Source organism: Chamaea fasciata, unplaced genomic scaffold (assembly GCF_029207755.1).
Source record: "Chamaea fasciata isolate MVZ Bird 193981 ecotype frontalis unplaced genomic scaffold, bChaFas1.0.hap1 SCAF_9, whole genome shotgun sequence".
Taxonomy (NCBI): domain Eukaryota; kingdom Metazoa; phylum Chordata; class Aves; order Passeriformes; family Sylviidae; genus Chamaea; species Chamaea fasciata.
The window spans coordinates 2571858-2592545 of NW_027094094.1; the positions used below are offsets into that span (position 1 = coordinate 2571858).

General features: G+C 44.0%; 1 protein-coding gene across 3 annotated transcripts in view; it reads right to left on the reverse strand.

Moving 5' to 3' along the window:
* DOCK1 (dedicator of cytokinesis 1) overlaps nucleotides 1-20688 on the reverse strand; it is a 267474-nt gene that overhangs the window by 217686 nt on the left and 29100 nt on the right. Inside the window, exons 5-18 of one of the 3 annotated variants that reach the window (XM_066190723.1) lie at nucleotides 19200-19296; nucleotides 16137-16282; nucleotides 12796-12931; nucleotides 11882-12039; nucleotides 11129-11210; nucleotides 10334-10469; nucleotides 9955-10027; nucleotides 8082-8224; nucleotides 5759-5884; nucleotides 4468-4592; nucleotides 4084-4182; nucleotides 2898-2970; nucleotides 779-882; nucleotides 285-468 (exon numbers count right to left, since the gene is read on the reverse strand). In XM_066190723.1, the coding sequence (XP_066046820.1) occupies nucleotides 285-468; nucleotides 779-882; nucleotides 2898-2970; nucleotides 4084-4182; nucleotides 4468-4592; nucleotides 5759-5884; nucleotides 8082-8224; nucleotides 9955-10027; nucleotides 10334-10469; nucleotides 11129-11210; nucleotides 11882-12039; nucleotides 12796-12931; nucleotides 16137-16282; nucleotides 19200-19296 (1682 nt within the window). Of the gene's footprint in view, nucleotides 1-284; nucleotides 469-778; nucleotides 883-2897; nucleotides 2971-4083; nucleotides 4183-4467; nucleotides 4593-5758; nucleotides 5885-8081; nucleotides 8225-9954; nucleotides 10028-10333; nucleotides 10470-11128; nucleotides 11211-11881; nucleotides 12040-12795; nucleotides 12932-16136; nucleotides 16286-19199; nucleotides 19297-20688 lie in introns of all 3 variants that reach the window. The other 2 variants (XM_066190724.1, XM_066190722.1) reach the window with 2 other exon arrangements.

The window sequence follows — 20688 nt, forward strand, 5'->3', positions numbered from 1 at the left end:
GCAAAATGCCACAGAGCCTGTTTAGGTGCACTTGAGGGGAAGAGTCTCAACTATAAGGGAAACAACATCCCTAGCTCCACTTAACTTGGGATTCTTCTGGTTTTTCAGAGACATCAACTGCTCTGGAGCAAAACAGAGAAAAGACTGGATGGTTCACACACTCACCCACACAACCTAATCCAGCAAACAGCCACCAGCCAGTCCCAGGGAAAGGGGCTGGAAAAGGCACAAAAGTCAGCACACAGATCCCAACCCTGCTGTGAGCAACAGCTCTTGGAACTCACCGTTCTGGGTCAGTTTTGTTGAACAGACCAGAGTGGAAATCTGGAAAGAGTCTTTGCTGATGGTGCAGCTCCCAAGGTTCTGCATGCTCTTGCCTGTTGCTGAGTGTCCCTTTTCCTCCAGCTCGATTTTCGTGGATGGCAGACTGAGATAGGTCGAGGCATCCTCCAGCTTCTTGGCTTCTGCCTACAGGGATGTTCGAAACACAGCAGGAGAAAATATCCAGTCAAAACCTTGGTAATAAGAAAATGTTAACATTTATCCTGGATTTTCTTAGGTTTGGAGCTATCAAATGCATCTTTAACAACAAACGCCTTTGAAATTAAAACATATTAAACTCAATTTTCCATGTAAACCAACTGCTCAGGATTTGAGGATTTGCTGCTCAGTTTGATTTAACAGAAGAGTTCAACACACGTTTTCCAGTGTAATTCTGGAATGGAATTCCCCAGAAGTCAGTCAGTGGAGCTTCCCTGCTGGGAAGTCAAAACTCTACCTTGTAAACGATAAGGTCGTGCTCTCCATCTCTCAGAGTCGTCCCATCGTATCTCATGAGCTTCACAAATGCCAGAGCAAATATTTTCTCAGATTTATCTTTGGCTGTTACCAAAAAAAAAAAAAAAAAAAAAAAGACAAATCATCACAATGATTTCTACAGTCAGGACACCTAAATCTCAAAAATGCGGACAACCTGACGGCGAGCAACCACAGCAAAGATTCTCATGGAAATTAAGTCTACAAAAAACTGGGGAAGTCTTCTAAAAGCAAGACAGAACCAAAAAACAAAACCAAATGAACACATCAGCGGTAACCAGATGCTTCATATTTTCCATATTCTGTCTGTTCCTTTTTGAAAAGCTTTATAAAGGCAAATTGTGAAAACAAAACAGAAATGTGATGCATTGAGAGAGCACAGGTTTTTAGAAGAATGGCAGCGTTTGGGACCTGGAATAAACACCGGCACTGAGGATCTCATCGGAGCACAGAGCCCTGAGGACACACATTTGGAGGGGGAACATTAGAAGCAAAACAGAAGCTGGGTCCATAATTGCAGATGAAGTGCCTCAGTTTTTTGAAAGCTGACCCATTCTGCAGCCAAGGAACTAGAAAATGTATGCAGCTTGTTCTTGCTCAAAACTGTTGGCAAAAGTTTAAAAAGACAAAGCAACAGTTGAAGGAGAGATCAGAAAGGAAGCTGAGAAGTGAAGCCAGAAAGAAAGTGCCATCACCTTGAGACAGCCCAAGGAGCCTGGGGGAAAGCCCTGAAAGGGGCTCTTTCTAATATTTAGGGATGATCTCTTTTAAATATTTAGGCTGTGGCCAACCTAAATATTTGAGTCATCTTAAGAACATTTCTGACTCTTAGTGATTTGTAGCACACAATCGTAATTCTGATAATAACGACACTGACTTTTGGAACATGGCTTTCCTTAAAAGGTATCAGTCTCTATATTATTTAAACAATTTTCTTAATCCTGAAGTCTTCAATTACTGATGCTAAGCCAACTGTAAACTTCCACGTTCCCATTTGTTGAAGATCTTTACTACTCCCTACCCCTAAGACACAGAATACCACAAACCTCTGAGTTACTAATGGAGAGCTTTACTCCATTAGTAACCTAGTAAAAAAAAAATCCATTTATTCCCTTTGGAGAAAAAACTGGGCAGGGAAGGAAAAACTCGACCAGGATAGGTAAGAGTGAGGAAGATGCAAAGGGAAAAAGGAGCTGAGATACGACAAAGTAAAATGTCACTAATTTAATCCTGCACTAAAAGCAATGGCAGTAATCAGTTCTGGATTGGGAATGTGGGAATGCAATTCCTGCTCCAGGGGACTGTGGCAGCAGGTCCTGGTAGGAATTCCCACGGAGAGGCTGAGTGTCTTGGGTTCAGTGCATGATGTATTCTACTGCATTTGTTGAAACCTGTTGTGGAGCTGTTTCTTTCTTTATCTCTTCTATGATCCATTCCTCATAACTCCAGGGGGGGAAGGGGAGGGTGTCTTCAGTTAATGGGCAGCTGTTAAACCAGGCAGGGCAGTGTTCTTTATCCCTTCCAGGACCCATCCTCTCTCCAGGGGATATCTGCTGTTCATGGGCCATCCAGGCTCACTGCAGGGCTGACACAATCCCATCATCCCATGGGGAGAGGCTCCACCCAGGGGGAGGAGCCCAGCATTCCTATCTGGATCAAAGCTGGCATTCAGAACTCCAGCACAGCCTGTGTGCACTGGATTCCCAGAGGGAGACCAGACCCATCTCAGCACCACTGGACCTTCAGAGGGAAACTTCACCCTTCTACGGGATCATCTCTGCTCCAACAGAACCACATCTGTCACTGCAGGAGGACGTGATGGGACTGCTCCCAACGCCCTGACCAACAGGGTATCAGGTTGTGTTCTGACTCTGTCAGTGGTTTTTTTTTGTACTACTACATTTTTAATCTTCCTAGTAAAGAACTGTTACTCCTATTCCCACATCTTTGCCTGAAGGCCCCCTAATTTCAAAATGACAATAATTCAGAGGGAGGGGGTTTACATTCCCCATTCCAAGGGAAGCTCTGGCTTTTCCCTGGCAGGCACCTGTCTTCCCAAGCCCAGCCACCGAGTTACTCACAGTCCTGGGAGGAGCGGTGGCGGAAGGTGAACCTCAGGTGGCTGCGGTTCACGTCCTCGATGGGGATGGCCACCTGGCACCAGGGGAGAGGAAGGAAAAGGTCAGGGCAGCACCTTCAGCCTCCCCAGCCCCACCCAGACGTCTCCCAGCACCTCCAAATGATCAGTGAGTGACACCCCCCAGCAGCACATCCATGCTCAGCAGCCCCTTTCTGTCTGTGGGCACAACCAGGGCACCTTTGGAGGGAAAAATCTGGTGTGGGGAGCAGCTCTTGGAAGCCTCTTCCAAGGCCTCAGGTCACATGCAGTGTTTTCTTGGGGGTCAGCGCCTGTCAGCACAGAAAGTCTGAAATTCTCATTGCCCAGGGTAATGAGAATCTGCCTCATTGCTGCTGCAGAGACTGAACGGATTCCAGAAAGCCACCACCAACCTCCAGACTTGGCAGTGGAGAGGTTATTACCCCAGCAAAATGAGCAGGCTTGAAGCACAGCCAGCTCCCCAAACAGTGACGAGTCCAACACAAGGGGAGGGGAAGGAAATGTTCGGTGCAGCACCTTCAGCCTCTCCCAACCCCACCCAGACATCTCGCAGCAGTGCTCTGGCACTGCCAATGACGAAGGAGTGACAATCCCAGCAGCACATTCATCCCCTGCCATTCCCCAAAACAGCCCTTTCCTGTCTATGGACACAACAAGGGCACCTTTGGAGGGAAAATTCTGGTGTGGGGAGAAGCTCCAAGGTCCTTGTGAGCACAGAGTCCCTGCTCACATACAGACTGCATGGATTCCAGACTCAGCCTCCTCTGCAACCTCCGAACTTGGCAGTGGAGAGGTTATTACCCCAGCAAAATGAGCAGGCTTAAAGCACAGCCAGCTCCCCAAAGAGTGATGAGTCCAACACTACGGCAAATATGTTTCAGGCTTTAATATCCTGCTCTCCTCTAGGTCAGCTTCATGGAAATAGAGCTAACCATTCCTGAAGAGATGCTGGAGTTTCCCCACAACAGTCATCCTGAGCAATGGCTGAAATAAAATCCAATATGCAATAAAAGTCAAAGCCTTTCTTGGCTGAGCTATTCCTTGCCCTGCTGAGCACAGGCCCTGGATTTCCCCAGTTTTGTTTCCCACTGAAAGCTGTATTAAGGGCACATTAACACCCAGAGAAGTAATTTTTACAGTTTAAATACCTTCACAGTCTCAAACCAGCGAGGCTGCTTTACTTGGTAATAGATCACTGACTTGTACTCCGAGATGGCTTCATCACCAGCACCGGGAAAAATCACACTCTGCAAAAACAAACAAGAGGGGAAACTTTATGTCACTTAAACTCCACTTTTCCAGTCAAAGAAATAAAAAATCAATCAGCGAAGTAGGTCAGAATAAGAGAGAACGCTCCTCATGAAACTGGTATCAAAAAGCATGCATTGAAAAGGCAGGATGTATTAAATGGTGGCAAAAGTCTGGTGGAAAATAAAAACTGGGACCTTGAGCTGACAGACACAGCTGTTGAAAAGGCTTAACATGATACATATCAAAATCAAAAAGCCCCCAGACATTAAATACTTTAATACCTCTAATCTTTTGCCATCTTCGTCATAAACAGACACTGTGACTTCCACGTTCTTTGCTGTGGTTTTACTGCCTTTGTCAAAATCTCCCTGAACCAAGGTGACGTAGATGTCATTGCGAACATCTCCTACAAGAGGAAAGCAAAGCACAAAATAACCCACAATTCCCACAGCAAACCCAAGGATTTGGGAAGCCAGTGACGCACAGAAACAATGGCAAAACATTTCAAACACCACACTTCCATTTATTTTATTTTTGCAGAACTGTTTTCAGTATTCACTTGAAAGGAAATGTTTCAACACAGTCATTTATCCCACACAAAGGTATTTTGCAATTTAAAATATTTTAACAGCCTACAAGAGGTCTCTAATTTGTTACAGCAGGAAGAGGTTTGATGTTTTTGCTGGCTTGGGGGTTGCAGGGGAGGGTTGAATTTAGATTTATGTCTTAAAAATGCTCCTCAGTTCCACCCCAACTCAACTGAAATGCTGAAAATGAGCTGGGGAAACAAGGGATTTCCAACAATTCTATGATCCAACAAAGGATGCAGCAAGGTGCTGAGGCACTCACACATGGAGAAGAGACTGTAAAACATCTGACAGACATCTGCCAGCAGCCACAGGGACATCTGGAACCGGGACGGGCTCTGGAAACATCCCATGGATCCTCCAGAGCCCACCAATCTGCAGAGGACACTGAGGGTTCAGCTCCTGCCCATGGCAGTTTTTGTTTTGAGGAGCACCACGGTTTTTGGGTTGGTTTTTATGGGTTTGGGTTATTTCTCCGTAAACACCTGAACTGAACATGCACAGAACAGATGTATTTAAGAAGAGATGATGCGGGCTCTCTTTCAAATGCATTACCCGAATCTGGTACAAACCCTACGAGAGCTGCTATCTCTAAATCAAGCCTGCGCCTCAAAAACCTGCTTTGGATTCAGCACAGGAGGGAAGTTTTACATATGCCCTTGCTATGGGGATAAATACAAAAGTGTGTACTTTGTGTACACTCTTTTAACTGGGGAAAAAAATGGAGAATTTCCACTCTCACTGGGATTTCCTGTCTTCTTGATGGGGGTGGGAGCTTTATTTATTGATGCAGGTATTGCCAAAGTATTTTACATTTATTTTCAACGAGACAACATCTTTCGATGATCCTTTTTTTTTTTAATAATGCATACCATACATGCCTTAAATTCATCTGCAATTATTTTGTTCCTCCAAAACATTCCATACACGCAGCCATTTAAAGCAGGTTAAAATATAACAGAGCAGCATTAATTAAGCGCCTTACCAGGCATGATAATCTCAGGAAAGCCCATTTTCCGAGCCACTGCTGTTGACCTGTCCACTAAGTGTGGAAACTCTTTCCTAATCTGATGGATATCTCCTGGAAGAAGTTTCAAAGTCACCCACAGACCTGTTGTGTAAAAAAACCACAATTATGAAACTGCTGGGATTTATCCTTAGATGCTACAGATTTCTTTTCACAAATTGGAAAATGTAAGGAGGTTAAAATAATTAACATGTGTTAAGATAACTGATCTTCCTTTACTAAAAAAAAAATACAAAATATTTCAAAGCACTCAAAAGATCTCATCACTTCACACAAAAATACGAGTACAGCACACAGAATTATTTCTGATCATGTTCCATGTTCTTTGTAATGAGATGTTTATCTTCCATGGGGAAAAAAAAGAGAAGGAGCAAGGACGATTTGCATGGAAAAACCCAAGGACTCCAAGCAAGCAATACGAGCAGATCCATACCCCAAACTGATTGATCACCACCCCTAAAAGTTGTTTTTACTGCTCTGAGCACACAGATCTACAGCATCAGCTTCACACAGCTGATATTTTTCTGCTCGGCAGCAGGAGAAGCCACTCAAAAGCTGCTGCTTGCCAACTAACATCAGGCACATTTGTTACAGGAAAAAGAAAGATGCCAAAGTGGAAAAAAAAAACAAAACATAAAAAGCAAAAAGCAACCCAACCCAAAGAAGGTTCCACTTGGTGAAGTGGCTGGCAATCAAGTTTAAGCACGAAATAATCACAGCAGCAATTTGCAGAAGAAAATCCTAAAATTAAAAGCTACGAGAAAAAACACCCCAAAAATATTCATCCACGAAATAAATTGTGGGTTACCCTGTTAGAGAATTAACTGTACATTCATTCTGTGTACACTTGGCAGCTTGTCTCTTCCATGACATCTCTGTAAGAGTTTCTGGGTTGATTTGTTGCCAGGGATGGTTCTGACAGCTGCTATTTCTCTGAGATGCAACTGTACCTGCACTGACTGGCTAAGGAACAATCCTCAAATCCTTTTTCTGTTTGCTTGGGCACTCGTTTTTAGGGAAAAGGCTGGAATTAATCAAAGACACTGAAATGTTTCCTCCTATGGGACACACATTGGCCACAGGTGAAAACAAGGAGGGGAAGCAGGTAAAACTTTTCCTCATTAGCTAAAGGAGAATCTAAAAAACCAAGGTTTATGTAAAATTTTGTTTGCTGTTAATTAGCGCAGAAATCGGGGAAAAGCTTTCCTGGGGTTTGCTCAGGTTTGGAGCGATACAGATATTCAGAGAGTGTTTGGTGGAAACTCTGTATTAATCAGCGTAACTCCACATTAATCCTGAATTCCTTCCTGGAAAGTTCTTCCTCATGGTGAGGTGGAACTTGTTGTGTTTTAGTTTATGGCCACCGCTCCTCATCCTGTCCTGGGGAACCACTGAAAACAGTCTGGTCCCAACCTCTGACACCCTCTGGATGTCTTTACATGGAATAACGAGATTCCCTCTCGGTCTGCTCCTCCCCAGAGAAAACCAGGCCCAGCTCCCTCAGTCTCTGCTCATCAGAGAGATGTTCAGACTCTTGATCATTGTGATTTCCCCTGGACCCTCCCCAGGAGAAATAAAAATACATCCAAGAGCTGAGCAATGCTACAACACGCAGAGTCCACACTGAGAAGGGGAAAAATTATGGGGAAGGGGGAAGAGCAGGCTAAGCCCCGAGGGGTGGGGTGTGGGAAATGGATTCGTAGAGAATTCTCAAAGCCTGACAGAAGGCTCACATCATCTTCTGCATCTGTATGTAAATTCTGAGATTAAAAATGCTGACTTAGAAATGCCACGGAATAGGACAGACGTTGTTGAGAGAGAAATGGAACTGGAAACAAGTATCAAACGATGGCTTTGCAAATAGATCAGATACTTCGGAGTTTGGAGAAACAAAACTGTGAAAGATGCATTGTAGTAGGACCCACGAGGGGTAATTTTAGATGATTGGCTTTAAGGCATTAACAGCACTGTGTGGCAAAAGCTGATAGGCCAAAAAACACAACGTAATTATAATAATTGTAATTGAGAAATAGTTTGGCTTCTGATTTGTGATAGCATGAATTGTGACACCTGTATTGTCTCACCCTTCACATGAGACCGAAAACGAAATAAAGCTTTTAAAACACCTCTCTCTCAGTTGCCCCATCTCTGGGTCAGACAAAGGAATAATCCGACAGTGGGGAAGGGAGGAACAAACCACACAAGCAACTTTTTGACCCCAAAAATCAAACCCAGCGTGGGCACAAAACAAACCACGGCGCACGGGAAGAGCGGTACCTACCCTGCCCCTTGTGGTTGACTTCTTTAGCAGCAATCACTTTGTTTATAACAGTCTGCAGGAAATCATTCTCCCCTGCCACCCTGGGTGAAAAACGGGATGATATGTTCAGCTGCTTGTGTCGAATGGCGTCATCCAACGCTAGCCTGGAGGATGCACATGACGACCAACACCAGGAGACAAAGGGGCACAGAAAACCAGAAGTCACAGTGACAAGGGAACACAAAAGATCGTATCACAGTCGTGACAAAGAGTATTTATTAGTCAACGCAGGGACAAAGGGACAGGAAAGGTAACAAGAAAGACAGAGGGAGATCATTAATCAGAAGAACGCTGATCTACCACAGAGAGTCCAGCACAGCTGTGAGGGTTCTGCTCCCCCAGGGAGCAGGGGGAGGTCTCCCACCTGAGAGTCCCCAGTTAAGCAGTGAAAACCCACACAGGCAGTTCTCTTTTACATCAATATTGAAATATAGATAAAATTTAAAGCAGACTGGCCCTGCAACACCTCCAGGGTCACCTCTGTCATTCCACAGGTGGAGTGCCTGAAGGAGAAGCTCCCATCAATCTCAGAGGGAAAAGGAGGAGAAGAGCAGACAACCCAAACTCGGTGAATAAATGAGAAGATGGGGACGATAAATAAACAGCAGCATTAGGTGGCACTGAAGTAAATCTTGCCAAGTGCCTTTGACAGCCATTGTGCTGGCGGCCAGTGAATGAATACAAACAAAGATATGAAAACAGAATTGCATATGGTACAACAGAAACAAAGCATGGGATGAGGAGAAAAAAACGTGCCTCATATACACAGCCCAAGTCTACGTTGGAAATAACACCACCAGCGTTCACCCTGTGCATGTTTCCACCTTATTCATATCCTTTGGGACAGACTTTTTCAGGAGAACGTTTTCATTTATTGCAGGGGAAAAAGAAAAATCACATTGTGCATCTTTTTAAGGCTCTGTGTATATGTAACAGGAAAAATGAATCAGTGCTAATGGAGCGGAAAACTGGATGTTCCATTAGCACCCCCATTGAAAGGTTCATTTTCATTGCATACTGGCTAAAAAACAACTTTGCTGTTGTTTACCACACAAGAAACGTATCCTTCTCTTCCCCAAACTCCACTTTCCTTCAAAAATGGAACTGTACTTTTTGTCATTAACAGCCCCTACCCCTGCAGGACCTGCACACCTTGCAGTGTGCAACCCCTACACCTTCAAACCACAAGGGCTTCCTGAATTATGCCTATCTCTCAAAACAAAATTCATTTAAGATTTTATTAGGTCAAGCTTTTTATTTTTAATATTATTAGAAGCCCATCTGAATATCCATTAGTGCATTAATCAAGGAATTTAGCTCCCATAACTATGTTTTGCCTTTTGGAACAGATGGCAGTCCAGCATTTCCCACAATGGGAAACCTAAGCATCCATAGCTCATGAAAATTTTTATTTCCTTTATCCCTTCTACCTTTCCTCACTTCATGGAAGTAAAAGCTTAGGATCTAGGGATGGAACATGATCTCTATTGATCTCAGGCAGAGCTCAACCAGCAATGAACTTACTTTAAGCATTTCAGCTCTTACACATTCTCGCCCTGACATCTTTAAACAAAAAGAAAACAAGGCTGCAGAACTAGGAATGCATGCTTTAAACTCAAAAAACCCCCAAGTTTCTGGGGATCCTGTTGCAGCAAATGGCAAATTATCAGGGAAGATATATTAGCAATATTACTCAGGAGAAAATATCCCATGGAAACAAACTAACTTAAAATATTGGCTTTTTTTTTTTTTTAATCAGTTAAAATCTTTTAACTTTGGTTTGGAAACGTTTTTTTTTCACTCCTGCTTGTCCTTGCAACTGCTCCCTACTTACGGCTGGAACGGGATGAAGTGCTGCTTGTCCTCATCATCAACCTTCCCGTTAATGATGTCAGTAACATCCATCACTGCAAAGACAAACCAAGGGCACTGAATGAACTGAGCAAGGTGGGAAGAGGGAAGCCCCCTGGGGAATTGAAGCCACAGTGACTCGGAAGAGGGGTGGAATTATCAGCTGCGGAATGTCAGAGTTCTCTGTGGAACAACACGGTGCAAACGAGCTTTGGCATCTCGGCTAACACAAACCACGGAAGGACACGGCAACCAGGCTGATGAGATTTGGAACAACTCTGAGTTTATACAACCCACCCAAGCGGTTCCACCACCCAATTTCCATGGAAGAATGGAGATGGAGAGATGCACCCCAGGGGTACCTGCCACCCCGAAGGGTCTGCGCAGCCCCGACGTCAGCTTCCGCGTGTTGTTGTCCCGCAGCTCCATCCTGCCCACGCGCACGATCTGACACACAAAGCTGATCTTCTCTCTCTTCAGGTCCTTGCTGCCCAGGTCCTACAAGCAGTAGCAACATCAGGCTGCTTTCTAATAGCTGAATTTCGAGTTTCATTTCAGCAGGCAGAGGGTTTTGCTGCTCAGAATTTGCCTTTGCTGTGCAAGCCTCTAACAAGAAGTGCTCTCAGAGTAGAGCAGCTTTTGCGACAGTATTCAAACATCTTACTGGAGCTCTGTGTCAATTAATTCCTTAGGAGGCCAGACCATTCCTGGTAAGTTCAAAGTTCAAAAATTCACTCTGGTTTTTCCTAGGTGTTGAGAATATTTAGCAGCCACTTAAGAGAAACGTCTCATGTGAGCCTTGGGCAGCACAGAATCACAGAATGGTTTGGGTTGGAAGGGACCTTAAAAATCATCTTGCTCCAGCCCCAGCAATGAGCAGGGACATTTTCCACTGTCCCAGGTTCCTCCAGCTCCAATGTCCAACCTGGCCTTGGACACTTCCAGGGATCCAGGGGCGGCCACAGCTGCTCTGGGCACCCTGTGCCAGGGCCTGCCCACCCTCCCAGGGAACAATTCCTGCCCAATCTCCCCTCCAACCCTGCCCTCTGGCAGCGGGAGCCATTCCCTGTGTCCTGTCCCTCCATCCCTTGTCCCCAGCCCCTCTCCAGCTGTTTCCCCCAGGCTGGTCACACCCAGCTCACTCCCAGGGCACTCACGGTGAACACGGCCCGCAGGTTGTGCAGCCTGTCAATGTCCTTGGGGAGGCCACAGCTCGACCACCTCACCAGGTAGTTCTCACTGAAAAGAACAATATTTTGGAGACTTTTTGTTTAAATCACAGAGCAACAGAACCACAGAATGCTTTGGGCTGGAAGGGATCATAAAACCCATCCAGTGTCACTCCCTGCCATGGGCAGGGACATCTTCCACTACCCCAAGGTGCTCCAAGCCCCTCTCCAGCCTGGCCTTGGGATTGGGAGTCCACAACCCCTCTGGGAAACCCACGCCAGTGCCTCACCACCCACCCAGAAAAGGATTTCTTCCTAATATCCCATCTAAATTTACCTTCTTTCAGCTTAAAGCCATTCCCCCATATCCTATCACTGAATGCCCTTTAACATAAGCAGATAAAATCAACTTCAGAATTTACAGGAGACTCTTCAACCCAATTTCCTTACCCTAAGGAAACAAATGTTGAGCAGAGAGCTGGCATTTCCCTTGGTGCACACAATTTTTATAAAGAAAGCAGCTTCTCAGCAACCAAGAGTGGGAATTCTGCACAGCCCTTGCAGGTGTGCTCACCTCTGAATTTCCACCTGCTCTTGGGGGAACCACAAGCACAGCACGACCCTGAAACGTGCCCCAAGTGAAGGGACCTGCCTCTGCCTTCCACAGCAATTTGACTTTGCTAAGCCCCCAAACTCCCTCCCTACCATCCCTGAGGAGGCACAGACAAAAACGGCACCAACCTGATGAATTTGGATTCCAGTGGGTCGTACAGGGACATCAGCACTTCAGCATCCTCTCCTATTTTACACACCACGTTCTTTAAATTCACAAATAGAGCAAATGAAGGAGTGGCAGCAAACTTGGCTTGTCTGTTGATGTCAATATTCTGCTTCTGAGACTGCAATTCAAGAACAAAATAAAGTTGAACTTAGCCTAACAGACACCCAACTGCTATAAAACTTTCCTGACTTCCAGAAATGAGGAGGTTTCCACTGAATGTCTGCTCCTGTGATCTTTCTTCTGTTAAGTTTTATGACAGACAGCGTTTTCTGGATCTGTCTTGAAGTGCCACACCGTAAGGAATAAAGTTAAAAAAGAGAAAAAGGAGAGAAAAATGTCTTCACTTATTAAGGAGAGAGAGACAAATGGAGAAAAAATAAAGCCTCAAAAAAAAAAATAAATCCAGGAACACAGAACAGAAAAAGAAACAAAAAAGTTCTGTTTAAAAATAAGGATTTTGAACTGCAGAGGTGCTGACAATTCAAGACTGAGAAGGGCTTTAAATCTGCCCCTTTTATTTCAACGACAAGTTTTTAGGATTGGCATAAAGAAACCACACAAGAATGAGGATTTTATTCTTTGTGATTCTCAAATAGAAGCTCTGAAGACATCCTAACTTACAAACCTCTCACATGCCCTTCTCTGATATTAACCTACAAATGCAGCTGATTTATCCAAACAGGTCTGAACCATAAATTCTACTAAACCCTTTAGAGGATGAAAAAAAACCAGCCTAAGACATAAAAATTCTTATAAAATGTTTAAGAATTCTTCATAAACACATCAAATCCCTCATTACCAATGCTAAAAATAACAGTCACCCAATTAGTTTACAGCCTTGTGTTTCACAGGGAAAAGCCACGGAGTCTCTCACTTTTTCCTCCTGCAGCCTCTCTTCCACTTGCTTGGAAGCAATTTCATGTGCTCTGAAAAGGCTGATGGTGCTGGTCTGCTCTGGGTCCAAAATGTTGCCATCTTCATCTCTGACCACCAGATCTAAATCCAGAATTCTGAACAAGACAGAAAAAAACCCGCTTGTGGATTAACAGCGCTCAGAGGAGTGCCTAAAAAACACCTGCCACGTGTTCAACTTGCACACCTGACACGGGATGGGAAAGAAATGATCTGAGACATGATAATGCAATTTAACATGTCACCAAGCCTGGAGATCCAAGTCACTCATTCCCAGAGCACAGGGAGAGCTGGTGGAAATGAAACAGCACAACAGCTGGGGAAGCAATTCCTTAAACAAATCAATTTGCCAGAGACTCGGGTCTCCTCCTCTGATTTATCCAACGGTCTGAACAACACAAGTCCCACCACACACAGCTCAGGTCTCCCACTCCACCTTCTCCTCCAACTGCAAGTTCATGTTTTACCCACACCCCACAAAATGAGGCAGAAGTTGTTTCCTTTTTTTTAAAGCAGAAGCCAGATCTCTGTCAGCAGAGTGTTAACATCCATAATTACCTTCTGCTGAGAGGAAACCTTCTGCCACAATCCAATCCAGCCTCAGGAAAAACCTTTCCCATTTTTCCACAGTGCTGGCAGCAGTACCAAGGGTTAAAAAATCACGTCCCTTCCCTAGGACTGTCCTTGTCACCTCCACCCCAATAAATGTGTCCCTACTTCCTTCTCACTCCGTGCTCAGCTCTCCCAGTGGAGCTGCTCGAACTTTAGAGTTGAAATATGTTTGATCAATGAGCTTAAACCAAATTTGCTGTGTCTGATAAGTCACACAGGGGGTTCCTGATTTACCCGAAAGTAAATTCCCTCTGGGCAGAACCTGCCAGGACTTGGAAGCAGGAGCTGTGGCACACCCAGACATTTCCATGGACTTGGAGACCTCCTCCTCACCCCTCCCACTCCTGCAAGTGTGAAACCCTTGAGCGGGGTCAACACCCAAACCCCCCCAATTAACTGCACTGCGTTAATTGCAGGGGAGACAAAGATCTCTCAAGCTGCAGAGCGGAGGCAGCAGATTGTTCAGCTCTGCTCTGGAGCTGGACTCAGGCACCACAAAACCTTCCAGCATCCCCATAACATCACACTCCCAGATGAATTTTCTGGTGAGGAAATGGTTTCATCACTCCAACCAAACAGAAGAGCAGCCAAAGTCGATTTTTTCCTTCCCTCCCACTGCTCCCTGGACAGCAGCCACAGCAGGAGAAACACCCACAGAGCACTGGAACTGTCAGAGTCCTTCCATGGGAGAAACTGCCTGGGCCAGGGGAATAGCTCAGAAATCCAGGGGAAGTCTCATAACCCAGACTACAACACACCAATGTTTGCACAGGCTGTCAAAGGAGTTGAAGCAAACCCTCCTTTGATTCAATTCCTTTGTTTCAGCCTTTAACTTGCAAATGATGCTCGGGAAAACAATCTGAATTTTTTTTTTTTTTTTTTCCTAAGTGTCCCAGTTACAGATATTTGCAACAGAACAAAAAAAAAAAAAAAAAAAAAAAAAAAAAAAAAAAACCCCAAAAAAAAGCGTTTTCACAACAAAATTACCTGACCCAATTTCAGAAAGATTTTAAAAATACCCTTAGATTCCTAAAGCCATTTTTGCTTCCTCAGTTATTCTGACAATATGCTGCATAATAACTTTTATCTGTATTTATAGAAGGGAAAAAAAAAAAAACCAAACTTATTTCCAAATCAGCATTTCACCAGCCAGGAAAAGTTAGGATATGATTAGGACAGAAAACATTGAGAATTATTTGGGTTGGGACCTCAAAGATCACCCAGTATTTATAAAGCAGATAATGAATTCATTCTGTCTGGATCCTAAAATCCCCATTCATGCTCCTTTCAGGCACAAGTGAACGTCGGGTTTTATTAGGAACATATGTTATCTTTCAGTGGTGAGGATTTACTCGGAAGTTCACGTTCACCTCCCTCCTGCACTCCCCAGAGAACATTCTGATCACTTAATTAGCCCGTCAGAACATTACAAACACAAAGCACAGCACGAGATGTTCCACTGGATTTGAAGGCTGAGCATCTGGAGGTTATTCAGAGCAACTTTCACCAAGCCCTTGGGCAGATGGGGAAAATCCAGTAGCCAAACAAATAATCCCAACATCTGGGTAATTGCCTGCAGAGGTACCACTGTCCATATCTCAGATCACAAACGATAATCACTGACCGAATGCAATTACCGATTATTTTTCTTTTTCATTAATCAGTTTTTGCTGATGAAGTAGACCAGCAGAAATCCTGCAAATTTGGCAGTTCCGAAGGAATTGAACACAAATGGCTGAAATATGGTGAGGTATTTGCATCACAAAGCATTCAAAGGCTGGGTTAGTGCAAACTTTTTCACTCCCAGGTGTGGAGGACAACAGAACCTCACAAAATGGGCAGGATGGAAGGGAGAACAACAACACTGTCCCTCGGTATTCAAAACACGGCTTCAAATGATGAAGAGTCAGATCAGATTTCTCATTTTTGACCAAAATGCAAAATCTAAATGCAATAATCTAAATATATAATAATCTAAAATAATAAAATCATTTAAAATAATTAAAATAATCTAAATATAATCCAAAATTTGTGTTTACAAAATTTGTCCTTAAACCCAGCCAACCATCTCAGGAGAAAATACATCTGAATCCCTAAAACATCCAACACGTGCAACCTGCACGGCTTTTAGGGTCAATATCTCCTTCCCAAATTCCACTTCCTTGTGCTAAACGTCTCCTTTCTTTTGTGAAATCTCCCTGTTCATCTTGTGCTACCCAGCTGGATCCCAGGGAAGGAGAGGAACCAAGAGCTAAATGGTGCTTCTGAGCCAAATCCTTCAACATCACATTACAGCTGAGTGACTCGAGGGCACAGGCAGCTGGCGGTGCTCAGAGGGTGTCAACTGTTTGTGCCACAGAAGCAAGTGGAGTCGAAAACTCTATTTTCAAGGCAGGCAATACTTGCACTTTTGAATTGGCCTTAAAAAATTACAGCTTCGCACCATGATCAAATTGATGATACCAGCAAGAGAGAGAGATGGATTCCACTTTACATATTACACTTGAAAGAAGCTGCCTCAACTTCAATCTTTATCTTGCTGTAACAGAAGAGTGAATTTACAAATATTTCATCTACAGCTACAGGGGGGGAAAAAAAAAGAATCCTCCAAGAATTCACTGACAGCTGACGTGTCTCACACAGGGCGATCTGGTTTCGGGCAGAAAAACATGGAAAATGCTGCTCACAAACCTGTTGCCATAATCAATTTTGGCAGTCACTTTCTTTTTCAGCTCCTTGAGCTCGTCTTGGGGCAGGGTCCCGGAGAGGATCTGGGATCTCCACTCGATCAGGTCGTAAATCATGTGCCGGACGCTGCGGAACATTTCCCTGTTGTCCTGCTGTTGTTGAGGGGGAAAATGGGAGAGGAATCAGGTTTGAAGGCTTGGGAACACACAGGATAAATTGCAATTGTAAATAGGAATTCAAAGTGTAGGTCCAGAGCAGCTCTGGAACAGGAGCCTAACCTCCTTCAGCACAGAATATTCAGAGTGCTGCACGCGGCTTTAAGGAGCTGAATCGGTGTAAAAGCTTGGATTTATGTTATCTCAAAACCTGGGTCAGGCTGGTTTCCAGGCATTCAAGGGGAAAACGTCCTTTTATTGATTCCCAGGGTAGCTTTGTTCAGTGACCCTCTGCACCGAGAACAGGACTGAAAATGGTGCCTTTTAACAGCAAGAGGCTCAAGTTCTGCAACAGATGGGAGAATCCTTCCTCTCTCTGCTTAAACCTCCACAATAACACTTGAAAATCCTCACTGGAGTGCCATACACGTCCTCAGGTAACTTTTAAAGGACAGTGAAACACCAGGAAAGACCTAAACTTGATAGGAAGTTAAATACCTCAGCTGTTTACAAAGCCTGCAGTTGTGGATATTAAATACTGCCCTCAGCATACACAAACTTTCCTTGGCAACACTCAGCTGTGCTAGGAATAATTAGTCAATTACAATAAAATTCTCCACTTCAAAAAAAACACCAGGAAAAACTGCAGAAAATGCAGGAAAAGAAAATAATGACTCCAAGACTCTGGGAAAAGGATATCTAACTGTGAAACTTAAAGACTTCAGTCTGTTCAGATTATCCAAAAGCTGGCTTGATTATAGTGGGAGAACCTTCACAGAGAGAAAATACCCATTATTAAAAGCTCTTTAATGTAGCAGAGAAAGACACACCAGGCACATATGGCTGGGAGCTAAATACAGACAAATCCAAATGGGGAAGAGGTTCCTGATTTTCGAGGCTGCAGGCAATCATAAACCAGAGAGACGGGAACCATTCCACATCCCCTGCTCTCTGCAAACAAAAACTCAACATCCATTCAAGATTCAAACACAAATCACAAACTGAATCAAGGCATAACCCCATTCAATGGGGTTTGATACGTACGATAGGGACAGCGTGGAATATCCCTCAAGTCTGCGGATTGCCCAGCCTGAAACCAGTTACCTCCAGTACATCAAAACCTCCCAAAATTATTAGCAAAGCACTCAAGTGTTGTTTAACCGTATGCATGGTATCTTCTATGAAAAGAAATACATAAAGTATTAAAGAGAGAGCTTTAAGGAGTTGGAATAGCAGGGAGTTTGTGTGCTGAGGAGCAGGGAAGGAGCAGACAGGCAGGAATAAAGGAGGAGAAACAGAATCTCGAGAGGGCACTGGGAACAGCTTTGCCCTTGGCTCCGCTGCTGGGGAATCCCAGAATGGTTTGGGATGGGGAGGACCTTAAATCCCAACCCCAGCCCATGGGCAGGGACAAATTTCACTATCCCAAGGTGTTCCAAGCCCTGTCCAGTCTGGCCTTGGACACTTCCAGGGTGGGAAATGGGGTTGTAGCTTGGCACAGCCTGGGATAACGGAAGGTGTCCCTGCCCACGGCAGGGGGTGGCACTGGGTGGGATTTAGGTTCCTCCCATCCCAAACCATTCGGGTTGGGGACGGAGCCTAGGGCAAAGCTGTTCCCAGTGCCCTCTTGGGATTCTGTTCCTCCTCCTTTATTCCTGCCTGTCTGCTCCTTCCCTGCTCCTCAGCACACAAACTCCCTGCTATTCCAACTCCTTAAAGCTCTCTCTCTTTAATACATTATCTGTTTCTTTTCATAGGAGATATTATCCTTCATCTTCTATATTGCCACCCTACATCATTTCCATTACACTCTTACTCCTAATCTTTATTTTCATGGGTGTGATTAAAAGCCACATTAGTCAGCACAAACGTCTTCATTACCACTCGGTGTCTTCATTACACAGCTTGCACTTTTATGATACAAGATTTCAAACATATTTATGGGAAACAGAGACTGCATTAAACCCCGCTTTAAATGAAGGGATTTTGTGTTCCCATTATCTTGTTACAGTGACCTTGCACAATGAGAGCATCACAAGTGTGGGCCAGGCACCTTAAATCCCACAGCAGGCCTTGCTTTACTGAACTTATTTAAATTTACATTTTTTTAAAATCTGAACTGCACTTATTTAAATGTAACTTTGAACTGTTGATCCTATTTCACATGCACTTTCACCTTTGTTTTTGTATCTTCCCATCAGTGAGGCTATCCATAATTATTATATCAATAATTATCACTACAAATTTCTAACCGATTCTTCTGTGGTTGAAACCTTAATGTATCAAAAGAAACAAGTATGCAAGTTAAGCTGTCAAAATTTGGGAACAATCAACTTTATGTAAAGGAATACTGAGAGGTTAAAGGCCTGCACTGGTAATTTTACAAAGCTTTCAGTTTACGCCCACAAATTCAACATTAAATACTCAGTTATTTCGTAACAGAGACCAACAGCCTTAAGAAACAGCCTGAAAACCATTTCTTTAATTTCTTTAATAAAATTACATGTTAAATTACTCCAAATCTGTATACACCTTAAAAATCAAACATTTTCTATGATAAAACCTACACAACAAAAAGGGATTGCAACTGCTCAACAGATATTGCTAGATCAAGGTAACACTAAAAAAAACCTGATTCTGCACAGGAAAACAAACAGATTTGAGGAAACAGGCAAGAGATTTGTGCTTTAACAAGCACAAAAAAACCACTGAGTTTGGTGCTTTAACAGAGATGATGCCACGTGGATGTTCAGCACTGAAAGCAGCCTTTAGAAACAACAACAGAAGGGGAAATTCATGAAGAGTTCCTTCACAAATAGCAGTTCCTTCCTATTTCTCCTTGTCCTTTTCCCAGCACCGCTTTTCCCACTGGACTCCCCCAGTGTGGAGGTTTTTCCTGAGCTGTCCTCACCACATAGAGCTGTCTCCAGATGATGGACCATTCCCTCAGCGTGGTGGTCACCTCCTGGATCAGGGGCAGCTCGTTGGGGATCACGGTCTCGTGCTGGCTGGAGAGGAAGAGTTAAAAAAGAGGCTGAAATTAAGGAGCAGCTTCAGTGAGAATGAAGAACCACAGGAATTGTTAAGGTTGGGAAGGAGCTTTAAGGTCACTGAGTGTGACCAGCACCACCATGGTCACCATTAAGCCATGTCCCCAAGTGCCACATCCACACGATTTCTGAGCAATTCCAGGAATGGTGACACCACCAGTGCACAGAGCAGCCTCCTCTGGGGAAATTTTTATGCTGATATCTAATCTAGATCACCTGACCTAGAGAATAATTCCTAAGGAAGAACTGTTCACTTCCAAAGGGAGCTGAACAGAACTGGGCCGGAATAAGTATCACTTGTTATAAATTTGTAAGAAGAAATAAAACATTATCAGACATTGAAGCTCTGGACACCAGTAAAGCCACACCACATAAAAGGTGCTCTGATGTGCTCAGATGATGGAATCATGGAACGGTTGAGGTTGGACGGGATCAAAGATGGTCTTGTTCCACACCCTGCCATGAGCAGGGACACCTTCCACTGTCCCAGGCTGCTCCAACCTGGCCTTGGACACTTCCAGAGATCCAGAGGCAGCCACAGCTGCTCTGGGCACCTGTGTCAGGGGCTCCCCACCCTCCCAGGGAACAATTCCTGCCCAAAATCCCATCCATCCCTCCCTCCTTCACTTTAAGGCCATCCTCTCTTACCCTATCCCTCCACACCCTTAAAATTTTTTCCCACCCTCTCCCCATTTCTACACTCCCAAGGATACCAATGCACACCGCCCTGTAACACTCATTACTTATTTATTTTATGACAAACAACCAAGACGAAAAACCAGATGCGCCCAACCTACACTCCTCTCAAATCAGTCTTTGTTTCCAAAATGTCGGTCTTGCAACGAAAAATTACGCTTCAATTCGTTACCACGAAGTTTCTGGATGATTTGTTTTAAGATGAGGTGCCATGGAGGTAACAAACCCCAGCCAGATCTTTGAATGTTGCAGAAGTGCCTTTAACTGTACTTAAAGGCAGTTTTGCAATCAGCAAGGAAGATGTCATTATGCAGCAATCTCATGATTAGTAGTTTGATCATTTACATATTTAACAGAGTATAAAAATAAATCAGGCACCAAGGAATGAAACATTTTAATCCTGTTTCGCTCCATTTCATACCTGGGTAATGATTTATTAATTTCAGTCCACCTCCTTTTTCCTCTGGGATTGGGTTGGGTTAAATTTCCTGGTTTTTAACTCAACTTCTATATTCACGTTAGAGAGTTTTACCTGCATGTCCAGCAAAGCTGATTTGACACAAAAGGATCTGAAGAGCTGCTGAACAACAAATGCAGCTCAAACTATTGCACACAGCAGGGAAAGGAACATGAAAATTACAAAATAACTTCTCA